Source organism: Pinus tabuliformis, chromosome 7 (assembly GCF_031772625.1).
Source record: "Pinus tabuliformis cultivar Carrire ecotype Pingquan chromosome 7, CPIR1, whole genome shotgun sequence".
Classification (NCBI taxonomy): Eukaryota; Viridiplantae; Streptophyta; class Pinopsida; order Pinales; family Pinaceae; genus Pinus; species Pinus tabuliformis.
Genome location: NC_142293.1, coordinates 1,753,552,503 through 1,753,578,842, shown reverse-complemented (window position 1 = coordinate 1,753,578,842; position 26,340 = coordinate 1,753,552,503). Strand labels below are relative to the sequence as shown.

At 33.7% G+C, this 26,340-nt stretch overlaps 1 protein-coding gene across 1 annotated transcript; it reads right to left on the bottom strand.

Moving 5' to 3' along the window:
* Positions 1-3,226: 3,226 nt before the first annotated feature.
* On the bottom strand, positions 3,227-8,584 carry LOC149255357 (G2/mitotic-specific cyclin-1-like). Its single transcript, XM_089455019.1, has 18 exons — positions 8,539-8,584; positions 8,226-8,358; positions 8,017-8,074; positions 7,488-7,724; positions 7,096-7,200; positions 6,913-7,002; positions 6,619-6,780; positions 6,432-6,491; positions 6,238-6,336; positions 5,872-6,050; positions 5,321-5,579; positions 4,951-5,067; positions 4,768-4,857; positions 4,492-4,653; positions 4,234-4,293; positions 4,041-4,139; positions 3,673-3,851; positions 3,227-3,383 (listed from the first exon to the last, which is right to left on the bottom strand). The coding sequence occupies exons 1-18, from the start codon at positions 8,582-8,584 to the stop codon at positions 3,227-3,229; spliced, it is 2,292 nt and encodes a 763-aa protein (XP_089311145.1).
* Positions 8,585-26,340: the final 17,756 nt, after the last annotated feature.

Below are 26,340 nucleotides of genomic sequence, written 5' to 3'. Positions count from 1 at the left end.
GCATAAGCATTGTTCTCAAGGACTACACAATGCATGTTTGCGGAGCTAAAAATTGAGCTTGCAAGAAATATGTGCACTTGAAAGGTAAGCCTGTGTAAGCAAGTGGTTTTTGATATTTAAACTCTAAAAAAAATGCTTAAACACTTAGAAAAACATCAACCAACCACGAAGGAACCATGAACAACTTGAGATGACAAATCATGAGATCGCATGGAGGCTCGAAAATTCAAGTGTAGGAAAAAATTTGGAGGGTGTTTGTCACAACGACAAGGGGACACGGAAACTTTAAAAGCATAAATTAAAGTATAAATAAAAAGGGACTTGGATGGTTTAAAAGAAGACATGGAAGGTTTGACAAAGTTGCTACAAGAAAGGCTTCATAATGGTGACAAGGTATCCATGAAACTCATTATGAAAACAAAAGGAAGTGAATCATGATTTTAGAGACTCCAACTTTAGGATGAAGATCAACTATATTCCAAAGACCAATATGAGGAAGTGTAATGGCAAGTATCCGGTAACATGGATACTACATATGAAGAAATTCTTTAATCTACATGATGTGTTGTAGACTTCCCATGTCAAGGGAAGAACATCATCATATAATTATTTAAGAAGTGCATGTAATGATATTTATTGTCAATAGAAGACCCTTTCATCTTTTTTTATATCGATCATCCATCGCTGACACCATAGTTTCCATGAACTCTATAGTAAAGGCCACAAAATGCTCCTCCTTCAGACAAGAGAAAGAAAACATTTCATAGCCACTCCCCTCCCATGACTAGGGAATCTCTGTTCATTCATATAATTATGATTATTTGATACTTTGACACTAATACCTACAATTCACTTCTAGCAAAAGAAAGAGAAGAGAAAGAAGCAACAATTGTAGACATAGATTCACATGGTTACTTGAAGAATTTTACTAGGGACCATAAATGTTTGGCTTCAATTATCCTTGGGATTCTTCATTTTTTATGTAAAATCATCCCCTCCAAATATTTCCACATATCCAAATGTAAGGTAACCACTCCCCCATTAATTCTTTCCACATATCCTAATCCAAGGTAGTCCTTCCACTATCCACTGATCCCCCTACCATGATTGGCTACAACGTTTGCAATGATTTTAATGTGGGGAGGGGGTAGATGGTGATTTCATAATCAAGTTTCTATCTTTAATTAAAAATATTCAAATACATCATTCCTCCAAAACCTCTCAAAATATGCATTAAATTCTAATTCTCAATAGAATAAGGGATCATGTTCTCCTATCTTTTGTGGAACTAAAGACTAGCTCCTCCCCTTTTCTATTAATCAATGATCAACATTGTAACAGTTTCCATAAAATCTAAATAGAGGTCATAGAAAACCACTGAGAGAAAACATTTCAAAATGACTCCCTTCCCTTGACTAGGAAAACTTTGTTCCTTGAATTAAATCCAATGATGAATCTGATATTACAAGTCCACCAGCCAAAACTCACCACCAAAAGAAGAAAGAGAAGCAACAACTATCATCATCACATCCACACCTACTCCCTTCAAATCTTTCCACACATATAGATCTAGGGTAATCAATCCCTGGTCACCCCCTCGACCCTCCCCAAAATGTTTTCTATTGATGTTCATTTGAACATGTGAAAATTTAATAAAGTATTTATGAAGTAAAACCCATTTGAAAGAAAGAAACCCCTTCCACACACCCTCCCACCAAGACCTTATATTGATATTCATGCATTAGTCCCAATTTATATGCACTTCCAAAATGGCTAAATCCAAGCTCCAAACTAAAGAATGATGTTATGTTCCCTAAAACTACGGTTTCACACAGTTTAAAGTTTGTCACATCAACTTTCATTGAAATCAAAATATCACATTCCAATGGACCAATATTACCTACACATTGTCTTCATGAAACCAAATCCATTCATTATTTCACTTCATATGTCTTTTATAAAATGCATAAGTTTATAAAATTAATGAATAAACTATTACATGATCAGAGATTTAATGAATAAACCATTACATGATTAGAGATTTACATAATTTCTTCAAATAAATATGTCACTGGTCTCCTGACATTAAGAGACCATCTTTATAAACAAAATTCATCATAATTATTCAAAGTCTCTCTAGTCATGTTCATCGTCCATTCATTCTTAACTACTAAATACATTACATCACAGCTGTATAAACAAATGTCCTCGTGTCATTACCCAATTGCATTTAATAAGAGTTACGAATGAGTCGTGTGCATTACCCAAATCCTCGACTCATTCGTAACTCTTATTAAATGCAACATTTTCTTCCCATTAAGTGACGAATCTGTGCCATTGAGTACATTGATACACAAGTGACATTTATCGTCCATTTAGCAGTGGCTGGCATAGAATAGTGCCCTGAGGCCAACCTTATAATCAAGAGTAATCTGCAGGAGGCCAGGGGCCTGTACCGGGATCTTGTTCCAAGTTAAAATGCAGCAAATATTGTATCCAAGTTTCCTTCATGCTTCTTGGTTTTAGAAATTCACAATGGTTAGGAAAGGTTGAAGGAGTGGCCTAATACCAACATAAAATGCAAGAAAAATTGCTTCCAAGTTTCATTCATGCTTCTTGATCTTTGAAAATTCACATTGGTTAGAAAAGGTTGAAGCAGCGACCTAATTCCACTTCAACTCTGGACTCTGGCAAATTTACATTTAAACTGCTGGTCTATTGGCCTCTCTACTTTTATACAGAGATGTTATGAGCTGAGAATATTAAGATACACTCCAAGCTCATGAACAAATAATGTCATGTGGAGAATTATATTGGGAAAATCCAAATTCACATGATAAACAAAACAAAGCCGTAATGCTTGGAAAGAAAATCTAAGGTAATGCTTGGAAAGTAAATCTAAGGATGTTGCCTGTCTCAACAAAGCCGTAATGCTTGGAAAGTAAATCTAAGGTAATGCTTGGAAAGCAAATCTAAGGATGTTGCCTGTCTATGTCACTTCAGAGTGGGGCAATTCAAAAGATCTAGTATTTATCCTGCAAGTGAAGAATAACTGTTCAGTATTAATGAGATTTTTCAAGGTATGAAAAAACTCAACTAGAAGTTGACATATATTTTGTCAAGGGCTATTTACACGAACAGCACCATCAATACTAGGTTTCCACCCAACTTGAAGAATGGGCAACCTTCAATTAGACTCCAAAAGTAAATGTGGTGCACATATTCATTAGTTGTTGGAACTGCAACTGTCTTCAGCAGATAACTTGGCAGGGCTTAAAAAAGCAACATAGCCAAAAAATGGATCTGAATACTTCTTATGAACAGCTCTCAGCTTATTTCCTCCCGCATTTAGGTGAAAATCAACCATGAAATACGCACATTCCCTGGAACAATGCACATAAATGTTATTACCTCAATGTACAGAGTTAACAAAATGTGCGTACACCTCCAGACAGTTAGTATGCGCGTTAGTATTAGATAAAGATTCAATTCAGACAGGGTGTTAGTAGCTGAGTTCCAACATATAGTTGATCAAGACACAATGTTCTGGCTGTAGCTGATCAACTATGCCTGCCTGTAATTGATGAAGAAATCTAAAATGTCCAGGAGTAGGAATTCTTTAGAAGGATAAAATCACTAAAAGCATGATGCCTTAAAAATGAGAAGTCTTACTTGAGGTCCGATTCAGAGTAGCCTGTATGAAGGGTAAGTGTTTTATTCCAACATGGATCCTTCCTCAAAGTGCATCGAGCAGTGTAGACAGCAGCAGCAGCAAGCATTGATGGACTGTACTTGATCATTATGTACTGAAGCAAACACAGTTCAACCAAGAAGAATGCCAGATTTTCCATCTGAAGCATTTTGATAATAGATTTTATGACTTGTCAGTACAGCAGAGTATTATTAGGAATACAATGAAGAAAAGTAATTTAAAACATGAAGAATGCTAGATTTTATGAGGCATTTTTGAAAGCAGATTTGATCAATGCCACACAGGATGCTTTCAACAATATAAAAAGTGGTGTGATTCAAAACTTTACCACTTTGTCGGAACCAGCTGCCTTCAGAAACCTGAGGAGGAATACATATGGAGTGGGAACTGTAAGCTTGAAGTTCAGTTGCTTTAATATCGCAGACTCCTGCGAAGAGTTATTATCAATTGATCAGTCAATCTGAATGTTTGGAGACTATGTTGCAATCAATGACAAAGAATTATCAGTTAGAGCTAATTACCATGGCCACTATCTGTTCTGACTTGCATTCATTTGGGAAGATGTAGATGAAGTCATTGACCTGTAGGCAAGTATAAACCAGCTCTTCTCAATATTGTGTTACACATTATAATATAATTTTTGTGCTGATTACAGCATAAAGCTTAATCTTCTGTAGGATAGAGATTGCTGGTGTATGTACTTTTCAACAGCCAACAAAGTCTTCTTTTAATTAGATATATACACATCCTTCCTTACAGATGTCAGCAAGTCATCCTACCTGTGGAGGCCAGACTTCTTCATATTTGCTAGCTATAAACAATGCAGCGATACCCACTAATGGCAAATTCCTCCTTGCAACACTCTGAACAGAAAGGTATCTATCAATGATGTTCACAGTGAGATACAACGTCTCTGGCATTAGTTCAAATTTCAGATGCACCTGAAAATTTTAAAATTTTGACGTCAGGCCTAAGAGATAGTCCAGACACCATATAAACCTCTTTTAGATCTAAATTTGACAGCAAATGGAACTAGCATATGAACAAAGTTGTACCTCCATCAACCAATCAATCACGATTGCCCTCATCTTTGCGTTGATTTTAACCTGATTTCTCATATAATCTGGAGGTACGCAACTCATGTCCTGGGCATACATGAATACCAAATTTTAGTTAAGGAAAATAAAATTTTACCTTCACACTCACAAGAAACTGCAATCATTGACAGAGAAACATACCTCAATTGTCCTGTAGAATTTGTATATATCTTCAACGTATTCAACAACTGCCAATTGGTTTTCAATGTTTCCATCATCAATGCTAGGGAGCACCTGATGGGAATCCCTGAATGCATCCTGAAATACCCTTATCAAGATTATTAATCATTTTCAGCCAACTTACATCATAAATAAACACAACACTAACTTGAGGCTATCAAGATAACTAATCATTTTCATCCAACTTACAACATGATTAAACACAAAGCTATCTTAAGGCTATAAAACTTGCTAGTAATTTGGAGTGGACATGGATACTCTTTGGTTTGTGTATATTTGTTGAACCAGTACCAATTACCAAACAAGAAAAGTATAAGAGAGTGACACAGACCTCACTTTGAGCTGTTAGCATTGCAGTCAATGATGGTGCAGTGTGTTTCCTTCCCCCTTCTTGTGCACTTGAGTCTATGTTATCACTGATACAAATGGCAGCGTAATTGCTGGTGGTGCAACTGTCATCATCAGGTAAGTTGGCAGGGCTTAAAAAAGCAACATAGCCAAAAATTTGATCTGAATACTTCTCATGAACAACTCTCAGTTCATTTCCTCCTGCACTTAAGTGGAAGTCAACCATGAAGTGTGCACATTCCCTGGAACAAGTAAATCAAATGTTATTCCTTAACAATGTACAGAGTTAACTAAATGTGCACACACCACAGACATTTTGATGTGCACATTCGTCAATCTTTCCCATATCTAGAATTAGATACAATTTCAGACAGGTTGCGAGTAAATTAGTGGCTGTAGCAGGTCCACTAGGTTTTGGATATATAATTTACAGATTGCGTAATTCATGGAAATGCCTAGGATATTTAGGAGTAAGTATCCTTTCGAAGGTTAAACTCATTAAAAGCATGGTGCCTTGAGAACTAGAAGACTTACTTGAGATCTTCTTTTGAGTAGCCTGTGTGAAGAGCAAGTGTTTTACTCCAACATGGATCCTTCTTCAAAGTGCATTGAGCAGTGTAGACAGCAGCAGCAGCAAGGATTGATGGACTGTATTTGATCATTTTGTAATGAAGCAAACACAGCTCAACCAAGTAGAATGCTAGATTTTCCATCTGAACCATTGCGATAATAAATTTTATTTTTTAGCAGTACAGGAGAGGATTATTAGGAAATACAATGAAGAAAAGACATTTAAACCAAAATCTCAATTTTCCAGAAGCATTTTGAAAGTCAATTTGATCAATACATCAGAAGATTATTCTGACAATACAAAAGAAACAGTGGAGTTCATCACTTTACCACTTTGTCAGGACCAGCTGCCTTGAGAAACCTGACAAGGAATACATATGGAGTGGGAACGGTAAGATTGAATTTCAGTCGATTTAATATTGTATGCTCCTGCCAAGTATTATTATCAATGTATCAGTCACACTGAATCTTTGAAATCTATTGTAATTTAATGAAACAGAAAGATATCAGTTAGAGATAATTACCATGGCCACTATCATTTTGGATGTGTATTGGTATCCTGAGATGCAGATCAATTCATTGACCTGTAGCCAAATATGAATTGATTCTTCTTATGTCAATATTCAACATCCAACGAGGTATTCTATCAATTAGAGATATACAAAAGTTTTCTTTACACTCATGTTTATGGATGTCAGTAAGTCATCCTACCTGAGGAGTGCAGGTATCTTGAAATTTGCAAGCTATAAACATCGCAGCGATACCCACTAATTGTAATTCCCACTTTCTAGCAATATAAATAGAAAGGTATCTATCCATAATGTTTACAGTGAGATACAATGTTTCTGGCATTAGTTCACATTTGTGATGCACCTGCAAAATTTAATATTTCGAAGTAAAGCCTAAGAAATTGCCCACATAAAGTTCTTCTAGATCTAAGATTGGCAGCAAATTCTAGATCTAAGATTGGCAGCAAATGAAATTAGGATAGGAACTAATCTGTACCTTTATCAACCAATCAATCAGGATTTCCCTCATTGTCTCATTGATTTCATCCTGCCTTTTCATATAATCTAGAGGTACAGGGCTCATGTTCTGGACATATGGACTGCCAACGATTACTAAATGAAAATTAAAAAATTACCTTCACATTAACAAAAATCTTCAATCATTGATAGAGAAACATACTTCAATCCTTTGATAGGACTTGTATATGTCTCCAACATATTCCACAACTGCCAATTGGTTTTCAAGGTCTCCATCATCAATGCTAGGGAGAACCTCTTGCACGTCCTGAAATACCCCCATCAAGATTATTAATCATTTTTATCCAAACTACATCATAGATAAACAGAAATAACCTCTTGCACGCCCTGAAATACCCCCATCAAGATTATTAATCATTTTTATCCAAACTACATCATAGATAAACAGAAATTGATCTTACAGCTATAAATCCGCTTAGTAATTGGGCGTGGATGTGGGTACCTTTGGCTTGTGTATATTTGGATTTGGGCCAGTAGTTAATTCAAAACAAGAAAAGAATCAGAGAACTAATAAACTTAATCAATAAGACAGACCTCACTTAGAGCTGTTAGCACTGTAGTCTGTGACTGTGCTATGGGTTTTGTTGCTTTGAGTTGGCTAGGTGCTTGTAATCCCCCATCTTGTGCACTTGAGTCTACGCTATCACTGATAGAAGCGACATTATCCTTCTTCCTAGCAGTGCCATTCTCAGCCTTCCTTCTCACAATCCTCCTCTGTTTTTTTCCCTGAACTAACTTTGCCTTAACAACAATATCATCTGCTTGGAATTGCTGGAATAAAAATGGGAAAATTAAAGAGTGAGATTCCATGCTTGGGCTCACAGAAAATAGAGAACAGAATGAGTCCTGTGGAATGAAAACAAAGAGCAACAAATTAAACATGCCCAGAAAAACAGAATACTAGGCAGGAAGATCGATAAAGCAGGTGGCTGAACACAGAGGTTTTGCCCGGTTGGTAGTTCAATTCCCTGGGAGATTGTCCTTTGAAAACGGTAGACCCCGTTTAAGAGTTCTACAAGAAATCAATCTTTCAGCTTGCTTAATTGACTCTGATTAAACTTACCTGAGTGCTGGGATTGGCTCCCTTGTTGGCATTGACAACCAAGTTTACTCTAGACCTCCTGAAACAGTAGTTAATCCAATAGTGGAGTACATGACATTAGAAGCAGAAGCTACCAAATAGAACAACAAAATGGAAAGAAGCAGAAACACAGCAGCAGATTGATTCAATTTATACATCTAAAGGATAATAAATAACATCAAACAACATACTCCATCACGGCATCTTTGTTGATATTGCATTTGGGGTTCCGAGCTCCCACCAGATTGCCAATGTCTCCTAAGGCCTTCCTATTTTTGTTGTTGCCTTGCTGCGCTTTTTGATTGGGTGCAACCATTGCAGGGCCTGCCATTTTGCGCGCACATATCTTAGAAAAAAAAAAAATTCAAACCTAAGTGCTTTTTGATTGGGTGCAACCATTGCAGGGCCTGCCATTTTGGGCGCACATATATTAGAAAGACAAAAAAAACAAAAATCTAGCAGAAATACTTATAAACACAAGAAGTTTTCAATATACCCACATACCTTTTACTGCACCAGCTGGCTTGGGAACAACGCACCTGTTCTCCATCTCACCGCGGTACTTATTCCAAAGGGTATTTAGCAGATCCAATTATGGGTTACCCTGGCAAATTTTTTATTTAGGACTGCTGCAATTTGGTAATGTAGACTGTTTGGCCGATCAGAAAGCTGATATTAAATACAACAAGAACACGTTTATGCTGGGCTTACTGATACCTGAGTTTTTCCAAAGACTCGTCTCCCGTATCAGACTGAATATACCCTACATTCCAAAACGAAAATCTCCCGTATTATTTTCCGATTAAACAAAGGAAAATCAGATGGTTGTTTAATGATATCAGTTTCAAAGTAATTGCACATAAGATGCAAAATGTACTCGGCCTGCCTAGATGTTTAACCGCTTAGCACGCCTCTAATTTGATTCTCTAATAACATCATATCCATTCAAGCTCCGACTCCAAATTCAATAATTTTTGGCAATTTTTGCAGAGAGACAAAGGAATCTAGAATATTTATAATAAATCCAATAGCAGCTTTGTTCATGGCATGGAGCCAACCTGTGCTAAGGAAAAGGAAGCATTGACTGAGATCAAGGATTGAATTTGGATTGGAAATTCCAACGGGCATAACACTCATTTACTTTTTCCATGTTTCAGGCAGTTCCTAACGGATACGGTATGTTTATTGACTGAGATCAAGGATTGAATTTGGATTGGAAATCCCAACGGTCATAACACTCATTTACTTTCCATGTTTCAGGCAGTTCCTAACCGATACGTTAGGTTTATTAGGTTTATTTTTAAGATTAAGCGAATTATTTTGGCAAAATAATATTAATTTGACAGTTGGAAACATTTAATTCGAGAGTTACAATAATATTACGGATTTAACTATTTTAAATATGCATATCGATCAGTAGCCTAAACCCATATTGTTTCTATAAATAAAACAATTTTCAATTTTATATGGCAAATTACATGATCAATTTTCAATTTTATATAGCAAATTACATGATTATAAATTTATTGAGTAGTAGTAAAATTTATATATCAATAATATAGCTTTTAGTTGTGCGAAGCTCCAAGGTTAGCTTTATCAGTGAAGTTGGGGCCTTGCTAAATGAGAAGTCAAATGATCAATTCCTGAAATCTCTTGGGGTTAGGTCTTGCAGTAGGCCGAGGGGCGTCAGCCTAGATTTTTACAGTGGGATTTTTATAGTGGAAGTAGCGCCACCTGTTGACCAAAGATGTCCTTGAACCACGCACAAATATATATATATATATATATATATATATATATAAAAAAATTTAAAATTTTAGGAAAATAAATAGTAATTAATATATTTTAAAAAATTATATATAAATTTTAATATATATTTAATATTATTAATATTATGTGAATATATACTAATCACTGGTTTGAAATCCATTGGTAATTCCACCTAATCTACCCAAAAAACAATTGAAAATTGGTTTAAAGACAACTAATATTTAAGTGTGGGTTTCTCTTTTTTGTTGTTATGTTTAAAGCTTCTAGTCAATACCCACATTAGTTATTCTTTGATATCCATTCACTTGCTTTATTTTGTGTGTCATTATCTTGTCTGCTTTACAATTAGCCATATTGTAACAAGGGTAATTGTTGTGATGCAACATAGTCCATGCCTCTATCCCTATTTAATTGAGGTTTTTTGCATAGTGTTTTCTGGGTAATGACATATTTGTTTTCCAATAATAAAATAAAATAAATAGCTATGCATAATGGGCTATAAGTTCCATACAATAGGCTATAAGAATGAATTAAGCTCTGCACAATAGGCTAAGTTTCTTGCACAAAAGTTATTAGTTGTTTTCTTGGTAATGATGTATTTGTTTTCCTATTTAATTAATTTTTTCATAGTGTTTTCTCGGTAATGACGTATTTTCTTTCCAATAATAAAATAAAATAAATAGCTCTGCACAATGAGCTAAGTTCTGCACAGTAGGCTATAAGCTTTGCACAATGAGCTAAGTTCCACACAATAGGATATATATTCTGCACAATGAGCTAAGTTCCACTCAATAGGATATAAGCTTCGCACAATGAGCTAAGTTCCACACAATACGTTAAGTTTGTCGCTTCCGCACAATAGGTTAAGTTTCTCACACAAAAATTATTATTTGTTTTCTCGGTAATGATGTATTCATTTTGCAATAATAAAGATAATGACGAATTCATTTTCCAATAATAAAATAAAATAAATAGCTTTGCACAATGAGCTAAGTTCCGCACAATAGGATATAAGTTCTGCACAATGAACTAAGTTCCACACAATAGGCTATATGCTCCACATAATGAGCTAAGTTCCACACAATGAGCTATAAGCTTTGCGCAATGAGCTAAGTTTCGCACAATAGGTTAAATTTCTCGCAAAAAAATTATTAGTTGTTTTCTCAATAATTATGTATTTGTTTTTCAATAATAAAGGTAATGACATATTCATTTTTCAATAATAAAATAAAATAAATAACTCTGATTTTTTTTTCACAGTGTTTTCTCGGTAATGACATATTCATTTTCGACAATAAAATAATATAAAAAGCTCCGCACAATTATTGATAATATTTCAATTGTAAATAACTAGGTATATATACAGAAGTGCGGATGAGTTGTATTATGCAAATGAAGCTTTCAATGTGTTTCTGGATAACTTTCTCATAGCTAGTCATTTTCTTGAATATACGTTACTAAATCCTCATTCGAGAGTGTTTCTGGCACTTTCATTTTCTCTTTATTGCCGTCTCTGCTTTCTCGTAATTAGATTATTAAATAATTATTCGAGAGTGTTTTTCGCACTTGCATTTTCTCATTATTGCCACCTCCATACAACTTCAACTTATTTTGCACAATTAGTAACCATTTTGTCTTTTGTTCATAATTATTATCTATTTTAGTTGAAATAAATTAAAATGAAACTATTTATTGGTAAAGGATAACAGTGCAAAGCATATGCATTTGTCTTGTCTGCATAATGAGCCTTATAAAACAAGTTCATAAGCTATGAAACTGGCAAATGTGAATCAGAAATCGGGCAAAGGTGAATTGTTAATGCAAGATTAATATTTCATTTTAATCATATCTAACAGTGTAACATATAATGTAATATATAACATATTATGTTACATCATCTACCATTAGTTAACACACCTAGATTAGTTATGGAAATATAATGAATCAATACTGTGAATACAAGAGGATCACAATATCATGGATCTTGTGCTTAAGCTATTAGGATAACGCTTTGGTATGACATCAAATACGAACATACTGGATTAGCTTAATTTTATTGATTAGAATATGAGCTGTTTAGTGACACTTAACGAAAATGGCCTTGTAACATCTTATTTCGGGTCCGAAAAGCTTTGCCCACATAGCTAGTCATTTTGTCATTTAAGCTCTCAAGCTTCCATTGTATGCACTATCGCATTCAACCAATTGAATTAAAACCAATATCAAAACACATTGCAATTAAAAAGTGCCTCTGCATTTTCCTCATTTCGTTCAAATTCCACACATACATTTTCTTTTCACATAACCTCCACTCACAAATAACCATCCTCGCATAGCTCCTTCCCTAAATAATAATTAAAATGTTCATTGTATGGAAGAAGATTTCAAGCTTTCATTGTACGGTTGTTTTTTCCTCTATCGCTATTTTATTGATTCTATTTGCATAAATATTTTTGTCCTACGTTCACATTAAGGGATTTTTATTGCCAATAATTTAGTATTAAAAATGAATACTTTATTCTTATATTATTGATAACATTTTAATTGTAAATAATTAGGCATATGTGCAGAAGTGTGGATGAACTGTATTATGCGAAGGAAGCTTTCAATGTGTGGATCGCCTCACTTAGCACAAAAGGTTTTTTATTGTTAATACTTTATTTAGTATTAAATAAGGCATATTTTCTCAATAACATTGTCTATGCTTAGATTATTATTTAATTTATTATATCCAATAAGACAGATCAAGGTTGCATGACTTGGGAAAATTAGAACTTTGAAACAATACCATATGGACCACCCCACACAATGGTAACTAACAATATTAATCATTCCGCAAAGATACATAGCTCTAAAATAAAAAATCCTATGCAACTGCTCTTCCGCACAAACTTTGTAATCCATACAATAAAAGATCCACACAACAAAACATGATAATTTTCTCCATAAACATTAATACAATATACGATTTGAAAATTTGAAAAAGTATCTCTATACAACGACTTGTGTAGCGTGTCATTGCCTCGCCCCCCCATCTTATTAATAATATTTTAATTTATGTGGAAGTGCAAAGAAATTTCATTGTGTGGAGGAAGCTTTCAATGTACGATAAATAATGTATATATGTTTGTCTCTACATCTAATTAGATGGGGTTCATATTTCACCCACATTTCTGTCTCAGCACATGGGTAGAATATACCAAAAATAATATTTATTTTAGTAAACTGTTGACATATATGAAGTTATTGCTAATATTTAATTGTAAATATTTCAAATATTTGTTTCTTCAAGCTCTTGTGTGAGAAGATATATGCACTTTGTACTAACTGCTAATATTGTTGCTCATATTTTAGTTATAACTACTGCTATTTAAGTGATTATGTACAAAAACCGCATTAATATTGAATGTGGGTGTGGTTTTGAGTGCATATTTTGCCCACATTTTTGTGTCAGACTATGCATGTTCCACTCTACTTTCTATGCATAATGATGTCTGCAAAGCTTCGTCTGCACATGCTATATCTTTATGTTTATGTTTGTATCTCCAAATATGTTTCAAATAAGGAATTTGTCCTAAAGTGCATACGAAGTCTATTGTGTGGAAGAAGCTTTCAATGTGCGGAATGACACACTTCACCTTAAACGTTTTTATTACTAATATTTTAGTGTTAAACAATGCATACTTTTTGTTCGCAATAATTCTGACGCAGCTGCTAGACTTATATGATATTGTTGTTAATATTTTAGTGATAAATAGTGCATATCCTCCGATCTCTACAATTAATTTAATGGGGTCAACATTTCGTCACACTTCACACTATCAGAACAATAATGACAATGACACTTCATAACGCTCTTTGATTAGTCATTGATGTTCGAGTTTACACACACTACTGACAAGTAGTTTACTAAGATAATAAATATAGTGAGGAGATATGATGTAGCATAGTCCCTGCCTCTACCGATTATTAATTGATTATACTCGCACAAAGCTTTCTGCACAATGAACATTTGTTCTACGCACACACTTTCTCCACATAGCCACCTCTGCATAGCTTCCTCTACACTTCTCGCACAAACATTTCCACATAGTGAGCATTTGTTCTCTGCATACACTTCCTCTGCATAACCACCTTTGAACAACTTCCTCCGCACACACTTCCTTCACATAACAAAAGCTAGCTTTGGAATCTTGCATGCAAAATAAACTTGGAAAATAAAGCCAAAATGCAGAAGCACTAAGTTGGCATGTGAAAATTTGTTTTTGTATTGCTAGATTTTATTGTTTAGTAGAACAAAGAATAACATAATGCACAATTCTATTTTAGCATTTAGGTGGTTTTTTTTAGGAAGTTAAATTTAGTTTTGCATTTGAAAAAATATAATTTATATGAATGTCACACCTCGTCAAGGATATTTTAATGGTTTCTTCATCAATTAATGTGTCTCCATCAATTAACATGTAAGTGCTTCATGTCATTCAAGTTTCATTGTGCGAAGGTTTACATTGTGCGAAGGTTTACATTGTGCAAAGGTATGGAATTGTCTTAACCCATGCTTTTTCTACATTGGTTGCTCCTTCCAATGATGTCTACACAACTTCCTGTGAACACGCTATATCTAGAGACATATGTGAAGTTATTGCTAAAAATTTTAAGTGTAAATAATGTTTATTTTCGAATATTTATTTATTTAGGCTCTTGTGGAAGTGCTCTTTAGTTAAAAAAATGCATATTAGTACTCAATTCAGTAAAATGTAGGTAATCTAGTAATTCCAAAACAAAAAAGACACCTTCCTATATCTTTGACCACATAAACTTTGTACAAAGCACTTTTATTGCTAGTATTATTACTAATACTTTAGTTATAGATAATTCGTATCACTAGTTAATTGAGTAAATGTTATGCAGAATGCATATAAAGCTATGTTCAAAACCTCATTTCATTGAAGAAAATCTTTGTTTATACGAAGGAAGTTCAATGTATGTATAAAGCTTTTTTGTTCGGAAATCTGAAATTCATACTAATAGCTTTTGTTGCTAATATTATTGGTAATATTTTAGATTGGTAAATTTAAATTTTGTATCATTGGACACATACGCAGTTTGTGCTTAAGCGATTTAATCAAATCTAAGACTCAGATGAATAAAATGCACATAAGCATGCAATTGTTTACAATAGAAGATATAGCATTTAATGGTTGTTACCATTATATACTGGAAACACATAAAATTAAAAAAAACAAGGTTAATTACATCCCATTTAATTCTAGTTAATCTAGCTATTTAATGGTTGTTGTCCTGAAACTTTTACCCTTTTACGCATATTGCAATAATGGAATATGAGATATAAAGCAAGTTTTAAATCATATCGCCAAATACGAATAAAAACCTTATCATAAAATCGATATAGTCAAGTGGTTTTGAATGCAAAATAGTTCCTGTAGTTCAATTTGTAAATAGAAACTAGTTCACAACATGTTTAGATTGAATACAGGAATTAAAAACAAATTTGCATAACAAGATAAGAACTAATTTAATTTAATTTATATCTATGTTTTTCAGCTTTATAGTTTTTTAAAGTACAATATTCCTTGTGTAAATCTTTGATTGCAGAAGCAAGTTGTTATGCTCTGCAGAATTTTTCATTGTAGTATTCTATTATTAAGAGATATATGTCTAGAATGCCAAATCATTGCCAAATGTTCAATTTCGTTTAAAAGAACAAAACAATAGTAAATATAAAAGAAAAGTTGAAAGCATATTTTTGGAAATTTATAGAAAACACTATGTCAAAATAAAATGTCAATAAGCATGGCCATTGACTTTGGAAAAGTTAATTGGCTATGTGTTAATTTGTTATGAGAAAAAATCAATGATGCTATCAAACTCTGTTTCCATTTTATGTTTTTTCTCCTGCAAATGAATCTGTAACATGTCCTTTGAAATTAGCTTAGAATCTTGCTGCATGCCCAGGATGTCTAAGCCTTTTATAATATCCATTTCATTGAAATAGGTATCATCTATCCTTTTGGATAGTTCACTACAAGCAAACTTGACATTCTCAAGTTTAGTGACCCTTTCCGGCCATCTAACTTTCAATTGCTACACTCGTTCAACATTTGATAGTTGTTAGTTTTTATTTTTGAAATTAGAGAGTATTGCTAGCCTATGCTTAAAAGTATTTAATTCATTTTCAACCAATTGCTTGTCTTCTATAAGATTACTATTAACCAAGTCCATAAATTTCGTTACTTGTTCTTGCAAACCCGTTAAATCGAGAATTACTTGCCATACATATTCAATAATTTATAATCTTTCGCATATGTTCTCAAGGATATATGTCTTCACTGCATTAAGTAGATTCCCAACCTTATTAAATGTTTACGGTGTTGCAATAGGAGGAATTGACAATGAAGGTGACAATACCTCTAGTGGAGTCATTAATAGAGGAGATGGATTTGCAATGTCTTGTAGTTCTTTTGACTTCCTTTTCAGCATATGATTTTCTACAAGCATGTTGGTAAAACTTTGAGTAATTGTGCCATTGGTACAATGTTGCAATACCATAAGCGTCATCGTATCAATGCGAGACATATCAATATCAACGTGTTCTTGATCAATAGTATTTTCATTTTCAAGTTTTACCTTTTCAACTCTCAATTTTTTGTTGGTTTTGTCATACTTTTCATTTTGTAAAGTAAAAAGATGATCATCGAAAATAATTTCCTCATCTACAATTTTCTCCATAATTTTCTGATTTTTTGCTAAACAAATAGAAACCAAGTTAGGTTGCTCATTGCTATCACTTTCTACGTCTATAGCATGTTCAATGCTTTCTCTATTGACAAAAATTTTGGACTTGGGTGTTTGAAGTGTATGTGCTTGGTCTAGAAAGAATTTGTAAAATTTATCTCCCTCATGTCAAAGACTTGCTGACTGGCCAATAACCAGTTTTGCAGAATCATGATTTCTTATTTTTGCTTGAGTTGTGGATGATGCTAGACCAATAATCAGTGTGTAAGGTGAAGATTGTTTTTCATGATTTACATAGTTTTTTTTCTATTTTTCCTTAGCTATTCTTTGGGCATCCATTGTCAATATTTTATACTTGATTTCATACAAATTAAATAAACTATGTGTTGTTTGAACATATTTGCTTGCAGATTATGGCATGCAAAAATTACATTGGTTCTTTCTTCACATACAACTTAAGTTAATAGGGAAAAAAATGCACATAATAGAGGTAAAAGAGAAAGAAATAGTGAATTGATAAGTTGCAATGAGAAAATACAAACCCTTAAACAATTTCTATACAATTGGTAGATTTCTTGTGTTCATACAATGTGTAATGAGAAATACAAATCCCTAAATTATTCTGCACAAAAGAAATATATTGTTGAGAGAATTATGAAATAACCTGGGCAATTGAGAAAATAAATTGTTGAATATTGTTAAATCCATTGAGAAGTGAGACTAGGAAAGCATTCACTAGAGAAAATGTCTATGTTTATGTTCTTTTCTGTTAGCGGAATCAGATATCACTTCGTTGATTGTATAAATGCAAATAACTTACTTCATTTAACTAGTACTTATATTCATCTCCAATGTCGCATAAATTTGCTATTTTTTATTGCGATGGAAATTGAGAGTTGTTGTTATTTTTCGTGTGCAATCTACTAGATATGATGGTCTTAATAAATAGAGATTAAAAATATCAAAGACAACATATATGAGGAGTAATAAAAATAAGTATAGATATTGCAAAGCCATCTTGTTCACTAACTGCGTATTTTATTTATTTTAATATCATTAAAATACATGTCATACAGATAGAAATTCCAATAGAATATAAGAGTTTTTCAGCTTAAATGTCCCAAAATTTGTCAATGATTTCTTAACAATCTACAAGTTTTTGAAATGGCTAAATGCATATATGCATCAATAATAGAAAAATCCCATAATAATTATGACAATTAGCTTTGAAACTTCCAACGATAACTATAAATGAACGTCACACATAGACTTGTTTTGCTATTTCTATAACAAATTGATTTAGTTACTAAGTTGGGCCCCACTGGTAAATCATTGACGCTTTGTTTTATTTTGATAATGACAAAGCTAATTGTCTATCGAGACCACAGGAAATTTTCCTAGAAAATTAATTTGTGTGGGATTGTGGCAAAAATCGTGATGAAATTTCCACAATCTTCCGAGCAAATTTGTTGCCTTCTAACAAGGGTTTTTGTTTACTAAATTCATTAATCATAATTAATAGTACGATGTCAGTGGTCCTCACCACCATTATTCCTTAGCCATTACCGGATTCAGATCTGATTTATTGACATGTTGAAGACTTTCAATAAATAACAATTGAAAATTTCAAAGCAAACGTTAGTAATAGATGGTCAAATAAATCTCAAAATTCAAAAATGATTTTCTTTGTTACTTTGGTAATTGTTATTGCTTTAATGTTGTAAATATACATATACTAAATAGAAGGAATGTATGAAATAAAACAAATATGAGTTCATCGCCACTATTATGCCATCCGCATAGAGAAATTTAAATGTTTCGCTATATCATATTTTGTGCAGAGTCTTCCTTGAGCGAAAAGTTCACACTCCACATAATGCATTTTGAACTACATTTGGAGCAATGGAACGATGGATTTATTGTTTTTAATTGATATAATGTAATTAATAACTCATTTTTAGAAACACTTCAAAATTTCACTCATACTTAATGTTTTGCAACACATGTTTTAAGAAACAAATAATAAATAGTTGAAAATATTTATACAATTTTATCTTAAAACTTTTGCCAAATTGTGGGACTAAAATCCTAGGCATCATTTCTATTTTCAGTACCTTAAAATTATGGAGCACTTTTTGTAAATCCATTAATCATGATTAATAGTACGGTGTGAATAGTCCTCATTTCCATTCTTCCGTAGTCATTACTGGATTCATATCTGATTCATTGACACGTATAACACTATCAATAAATAACAATTGAAAAATTCAAAGCATATGTTAGTGGTAGATGGTGAAATAAATCTCAAATTTGAAAATTATTTTCTTTCTTTGGTGACAAACCTTAAAGGCCCATCACTATATGCACTTACAACAACTCTTATTTAGGGAGCGTCACCATATGCAACATTGGTGATGGAACTTAAAGTTCCATCATAGGCATGAAGCTCACCAATGACCTTTTTTCTTGTAGTGTCTATCAGTGTCAACTACTCTGTAATTTCAGATGCATCCAACAATGGTGGAAAGTATGGATGAAGGTGGTCCACCTTGAACATTGGGTGTAGGCCAATGAATTGGGGGATAATCAACTCAAAATAATTGTCACCCACTACCTTTGTTATGGTGTAAGGTCCATAATGAAGTGGCTGAAGCTTCTGATGGGCCCTTTCAAGGCGTTCCTTCTACAAATGCGATCAAACCTTATCTCCCACCTAAAACTAATGTGGCACCAGGTGTTGATCATGAATTTGTTTGCACTTAGTATTGGCGTTGTGCAAGATATCATGGACCTAATGGTGGATGTGATCAATTAATTAAATAAAATTGGTAGCTGTATTGACTTCATATTGAACATGTGCATATTCTGCCTATGTAGTTGCAAGGGGAAATGTGATACCAATGGGACATAATTGTTGAAATCCTAGGTCCACTTGAAAGGGGATGTGGCAAATCAATCTATGGATAACTCTTTTGTAGCTATGTTTAAAATAAGGGAGACTTTCATCTCATGTTCATGGATACTTGTAGTTGTACATGCGTAAAATGTGGATAATCATCCTGTTGATGACCTCTATCTAGCCATCTTTCTAGTTGTGGAAGGTAGTCAACTTGGTAAGGTTGATGTCCAAGAATAACAAGATGCTCAACGAAAATGAACTTAGGAACCTAATATACTGATCTAATATGATGTTCTATGGGATCCACATTATACTTACGCTCATTAAAAGAACATATTGGTAGTGGCTTTTGCTATGATACTCTTCTTGCAGGAAGCCAAAATGGTCATCTTAGAAAATCTATCAACAACCACAAATACATAGTCATTAAAATGCTTAGTAGGAGGAAGGCCAAATATATAGTCTATTGAGTTGGATTTCAAAGTTAATTTATAAGTAGGAATAGGGGTGTATAGGCATTTCTTCTTAATGGTTAGTTTGGCGATGGGATAGATAGTGCAGGATATGATATACTTTCCAACATCTTGTTAGAGTTTTGTCCAATAAAAATATTTCTATAATCCTGCCATTGTATTATCGACACCAAAGTTCCCTTCAACCTAACTATAATGTTCCTTTTAGATCTTCTTGTAATTCTCGCTTGAAGGAACACAAAGGTATCTCGGGTAGCCCAACAATCCATCCTAAAGGTGGAAGTGTAAAACTAACTTGCTGATCATCAACATGTTGTAGATGGCAGCAAATCCTAAACAAGTATCATATATTTTGCAACCATCCAAAGGTATCGAATCCACATGAGTTGAGAACATTGATTAGTGCCATAATCGAGGGTTGACTGAGGTACTTTTTGACATGATTGGTGCTACCCTTCTTATATTTAATGTTCAAATGGAATTGATGTAGATATGTGGAACATTTATAATGTTGATAATTTTACAACTTCCCACATGTCTACATAAATTGAAGAGGCTAGTGATCCATGTGGATGATCATCTCCTTCCCATGAATATAATGTTTCCATTGCTAGTAAGCTTACACAATGGAATACATCTCCTTATCATAGATGGGGTAGATTTAAATAGTATTAGAGAGTGTTTCACTATGATATGCCAACAAATGCCCTTATTGAGTACTATAAAAATAACATAGTCAAAGGCATATGTATCAATCTCAAATGGCTATTGTAGGTCTCTCAGGGTGAGGACTAATGTAGAGAAAAGATGATTTTTCAGTTCAATGAATGCTTCTATTGTTACTCAGACAAAAAAAAATACTTTTTCTCCACCCTTGGTAACTTGACTAAAGGGCCAACTGATATGAGAGAACCCCAACATGAATATTCAACATAAATTATCAAGGCCCAAGAAGATTTGAAGATCCATTAGAGTCATTAGGATTGGCCAATCCTGAATGGCTTGGATCTTAGCTAGATCCACATACACACCTTGCTTATCAATAGTGTAACCCAGATATTGGACATTGTCCATGCCAAAGGAGAATTTTCCCAAGTTAGAACATAGCTTGTGCTATTGTAGAGTGTGAAGGACTTGTCTAATATGTTGCAAGTGCTTTGAAAAACTCTTTGGTGAAGATGAGGATATCATCCATATATACAACCACAAATGAGTTGGTGAAAGGCATAAAGATGTCATTCATTATCCTCATGAAATTTGTGGGGGGATCTCATTAAACCAAAGGGGATGCCCAAACATTCAAAAAGACCCTCCTTGGAATTGAAGGAGGTCTTCCGCACATCCATGGAATATATTAGAACTTGGTGATAGCTAGAATTCAAATCAATCTTGTCAAAGTACGTTCCCCCCTTGATCTAGTCAAGAAGGTAATTGATCTATGGAATTAGGTATGTATTCCTAATTATGATTTTTTTAGAGCTCGATAATCAATGTAGAGTCTCATGGTCCCATCCTTCTTTTGCACAAGTCCAATTGTACTCCCACAGGGTGAGGGACTTGGCCAAATGTTCCCTTTTTGTAGCAACTCCTGGTTCTGTTGCTTTGTTTCCTCATTTTCTAGAAGAGAGTGAAGGTAGATAGGCCCATTAGGTATATGTGTGTTAGGGGTTAGATTGATTGAATGCTTGACTTGATAGTGAAAAGGTTCCCCCATGGGTGAGGAGAAGATATCCTTGTACTCTTCCATGACCTTATCCACTTTCTTTTTCTATACATAAGGGTCCTTTTTGGAGGCCATGGATGTCGCCAAAATCTTCCCCTTACTTTGAGAGCCAATCGTGACGAAAACACATTTCCTAGTATGGGAAATGATATTATTACATTTCTTAGCAGAGATAAAAGAAATGGCAATAGGTGGGGATACCTATGGTATCCTATATAGTTTTCTTCCCAAAGTAATAATAACAGTACAAGGTCTAGACTCATCCACAACATGGCACTTTCACGAGTATGTTTGGCCTAAAAACATCACAAACTTCAAGGGGGGAACATCACATAATACCTCATCCATGTAAGGCTTGATGTTGTAGGGCAGGTGACACTATTGGCTAACATGGAGATCTTTCCATTGGTGAAGACACCTAATGGTGTATGGTTGCGGGTGTGGTTTTGTCAGTAGGCCCAATCGCTTAACAACTTCTACTAAAATGAGGTTCTTTTGACTCCCACTATCAACAATGAAATGTAGTGGAGCACCATTCACTCACATTTGTGAGTAGAAGAGACACTCACCTTCCTCCGAATTGTCAGGCTCATTTTGCTGGACCTTGGTGGTGGGAACAATGGAAATAGATGATGCATTAATGATTTGTTTCCCCTTGTTAGGATCCAGTTCAAAGTCATAGTTTGTGTCTGACTTTGAAGCTTTTGGCTTGGCCGCTAGTGACTGTGCCTTTGCATGACATTCATTTGTGTTATGAGTGGGGTTCATGTGAAGCTCACACCACTTTCCCATGTCTTTCTTCAACTTCCCATTACTATTATTTTCTTACAACTTTGGTGGGTTGTATTGAGGTGTTCCACTTGGGATTTATCCTTTGTTTTTCTATTTGGGGGTGCCCTTTTTTCATTTTTCAAGTGTAATAGACATAAACACTAATTTATGAAAATTGATAATTACTTCCAATGATGTATATATCTTTTAACACTTTCAGTTTATCATTAAGCAATTAGAATTCATAAATTCAACCATAAAAGTAGTAGGATAGTAGAGATCAAAATGCACACATATAATATAAGATTTACCCTAAGAAAACCCACTTGCGGGAAAACCTGATAATCTTTTCTTTAGAGAAATTATTTAGTTCAATAAGAGATACACCTAATTCTTCTAGTCAAATATGATGGTCAAACTAACCAACAATACAATAGTCAATTTTATTGCCTGAAAAGTGATCAACTATCCATTTTCCACTAAGATAATCAAAATATACCATGTCGTATAGGTTTTACACATAAAAGAAACTTTCACCTTAGGAAATAATTTAGAGAACCACTTTTCCTAAATCATTTATGTTTACCTACTTGAAAATAACATAAAAATTCATCTATTTAATTTCATGTTATTTTCATAGTTACATATTTGGTGAAAATAATTAAAATTGTTTTCATCCATCCACATAAATAAGTAAGTAAAAAAATATTTATTTATTTTTCCTTTATCATATAATTTATATCCCTTCAAATAATTATTAAATCAATATTTAATAATTATTTCTAACCTTTTTCAACGATATTACCAGGAATAATTAAATAAACCATTATTTGTTTATTATTCCTTAATTATAATCCATTTTTCCTAATAATTATTAATTCATTGTTTAGTAATTATTTCTAAATCACTTTGACCATATATCCTTAAAGTAATAAATAGACCATTTTGATTTATTAATTACTTAAACCACTTATCTTAATTAACTCAATTAATCATTATTTTTGAGTTACTAAATAAAGATTTTTAACCATTTAATTAATACTTTCCTCTCTAAAATACTCCTAACAGCGAGATCTTGATTTGGTATAATAATATTTTATTGTTTGATTATATTTAGATATATCCTAGCATTTTATTATAGGCGCAGTCTAACTTATAGACGTAATGGACTTTTTCACAACCATTTTTATTAATAATTTTAATCAAAATTTGATAGAGATTTTTAAAAACTTGAGTTTAAATTGTTTAATCTGCATAACTCGAGTGCCCCAGGGATTGTTTAGGGTGCTGAATCCATTTATGCATTCAAAAATGCATTTTAAATATCACAAATCTTGAAATTGTATTGCCGGATTTTAGTGAATTCTGGTGAAAAAGGCTATTTCATCTATAAGTTAGACTATGCCTTTTATTATAAATAGAGAGATTTTTCCCTTACTCTCTACACATGATCATTATCATCATCATCACTCTGTTCTCATTACGCACAAGCTCTCCACATTCGGTTCAATCATCCTTATTTTCCCATTTTCAACTAGGAAGAGAGAGAGAAAGAAACTACAGGAAGCATAGGGAATAAAAAGGACCCTCCAATGGAGGAGAATATTATAGACCCAAGCCCATGATTTACTCAACCAGGTGTTTTCATTAATAAAAATAATTTTCTTTCCATTGGGTTCCTTTTTATTAATTTTGGAATGTATTTTTGGATTTGTAAGCTCTTTGTGCAGGGTTTTTCTAACATTGTTCATACAGATCTAAAAGTATTGTTGAAGATCATAAACTGTTGCAACATATTTCTTCTTGTTTTCTATATTGTTAGGAAGGATTTTCACCAACTGTAAAAGTATCTTTTTGCCCCATCTGCTCAAAAAATAAACCTAACAAATCACAACTCCATTGGACTTCGACTGCCATTAAATGATGACTCCACTAGTTCTTGATCATTAGTAAATAACAACTCCAACGGTGTATATATTCAGATCCCTTGAGACTACATTTGTTTTTTCTCTCTTTCATTTTTTTTTTCTATTTTTTTTCTATCGGTGGTTATTTTTCGTAATTTTTTCCTTTGTTTCCGTCTATGTTTCGTAGGTCACATATTCCAACCTCACAAGGGACAACAGGATCTGACAAACCCTAGAAACAAAACTTGGTCATCCAACACACTTTTTAGGGAAAAATTTGTGGTGGCCAATGCAGGAAACATGCTATAACTTGCATTATAATGTAGGAATAGGTCAAAAACCTACATTACCTTATTTTTCTGCATTTTTTCTACTTTTTCCAAAAGTTCGGTTCTATTTTCCAATTAGGAGTATTTTTCTGCAAGCTATTATAACACTATAGGCCTTGATCTCTCTAGCTTATCCACTTTCTAGAGGCTAAAAAAAATCCCTCTAGGGATTTTAGTACTCCTCTTCCACTTTTTAAGGGATTTAACAAAGTTGGTAGTTTATTGTTTCAAAGTTGTTTCCCACTATGTTTTTTGAAGATCAGACCTTCTGTTCCAACCTTTTTTGAGACTTTGAAGATTCAATTTAGCCCCTCTTTGGCCTTTATTTCACCATACCTCAAAGTCATTTTTAGGTTCCTTTTCATTAGTTTGTGGATTTCTGCATTTTTATTCTAGAACTCAGTCCTTTTCTACTATTTTTTTCTATATAAAGTAGGCCTTTTGAACACAGTTCCCAACCCCTTTGGCCCTTGATCTTGTGATATCCATTTTGGTTGCCTTCTTTTTCTCTTATTCTTCTTTCCTTAGGATTTCTTGGGTGGGAAGTAGAGTGTGCTTGAATTTGTTTACTTTTCTATTCATTTTAGGTTAGATTTCATTTATGAAATCTACTTTTCAGTAGCACAATTTATGTTAAATGAAAAACCAGTGGCACTTAACACATTTTCACACACATTACACACCTTAAGAAAACAAGCATTTGGTTATCACCTCCAAGCCAAGACTTTTAAAAACAACCACTTAATCTCAACACACATAGATTTAAGCCCACTTGGGAACCTAAGAAAAATAATCTTTTAGCTAGGATAGGGTTGGTGGGGTAGGCATCCCAATAACACCCACTAATCATTTACATTTAGACACAATGATTTTCTAATTCAGGAGCTTAAAATCCTTCACCATCCAAAAGTTAATTGGTGCTTGAGATAGAAACCCACTAGGGGGGTTAAGGCCTCGGTTGAGGATACTAGTGATTCTCCTTGGAGCTTTCCACTTCAAGGTACTAATTTTAGGTCCAAACATGACACCTAGAAGTTGATATTCACTCGCCCCCACTGGATGGAGGTAACCTTAGTTTCCATTCCTAGGATAAACACCCTATATGATTTTCAATGTGTGTTATATTCTTTCTATGACTACTCGACACGCGCAAGGGGGGGGGGGGGGGTATCCCCTCCTATACCTTGTGCTGGGCATAGCGCCTTGGGGATTGGTTTTTGGACCCTATATTAGGTGGGCGAACCAAAATATGGTTTTGTGCATGTATTTTTCACATGGTTTTGGGCATGATGGTTTTCTGTCCATGGTATTTTGTAGATCTGGTCAAGGAAACTATGGTTATGTTCTAATCCAAGGTTAATGGATTGGGGTTTATGGATGCTTCAACATGTATAGATATGTATTATAACATTGAAAGGAAGATAATGAAAAATCAATCTTGTGGTCTCGGTTTTGGAATCCAGGGGAAAATATATGTGTATATCTTTTTTATGTTTTATGCTCTTGCCTTTGTTTATTTTCTTCTTTTAAGAATTCGTTTACAGGTAATTTATCTATGGGGTTAAAACCTACATTTGGTATTAGAGCTATTTCAGCTTCAAGGGGACACCTTTTCTATTGAGGGGTTTTGTTGGATCTTGTGGTAGACCTTGTTCAGTGGGAGAACTGTGAGATCGAT

What these genes read in the sequence shown, in the direction of transcription:
- LOC149255357 (XM_089455019.1), bottom strand. Translation starts at nt 8,584, where the DNA reads ATGGAGAACAGGTGCGTTGTTCCCAAGCCAGCTGGTGCAGTAAAAG. An exon ending in TGATTGATTGGTTGATGGAG is followed by an intron (nt 4,654 to 4,767) that starts GTACAACTTTGT and finishes TAAAATTTTCAG; the next exon opens with GTGCATCTGAAATTTGAACT. An exon ending in CAGAACAGATAGTGGCCATG is followed by an intron (nt 4,140 to 4,233) that starts GTAATTAGCTCT and finishes AACTCTTCGCAG; the next exon opens with GAGTCTGCGATATTAAAGCA.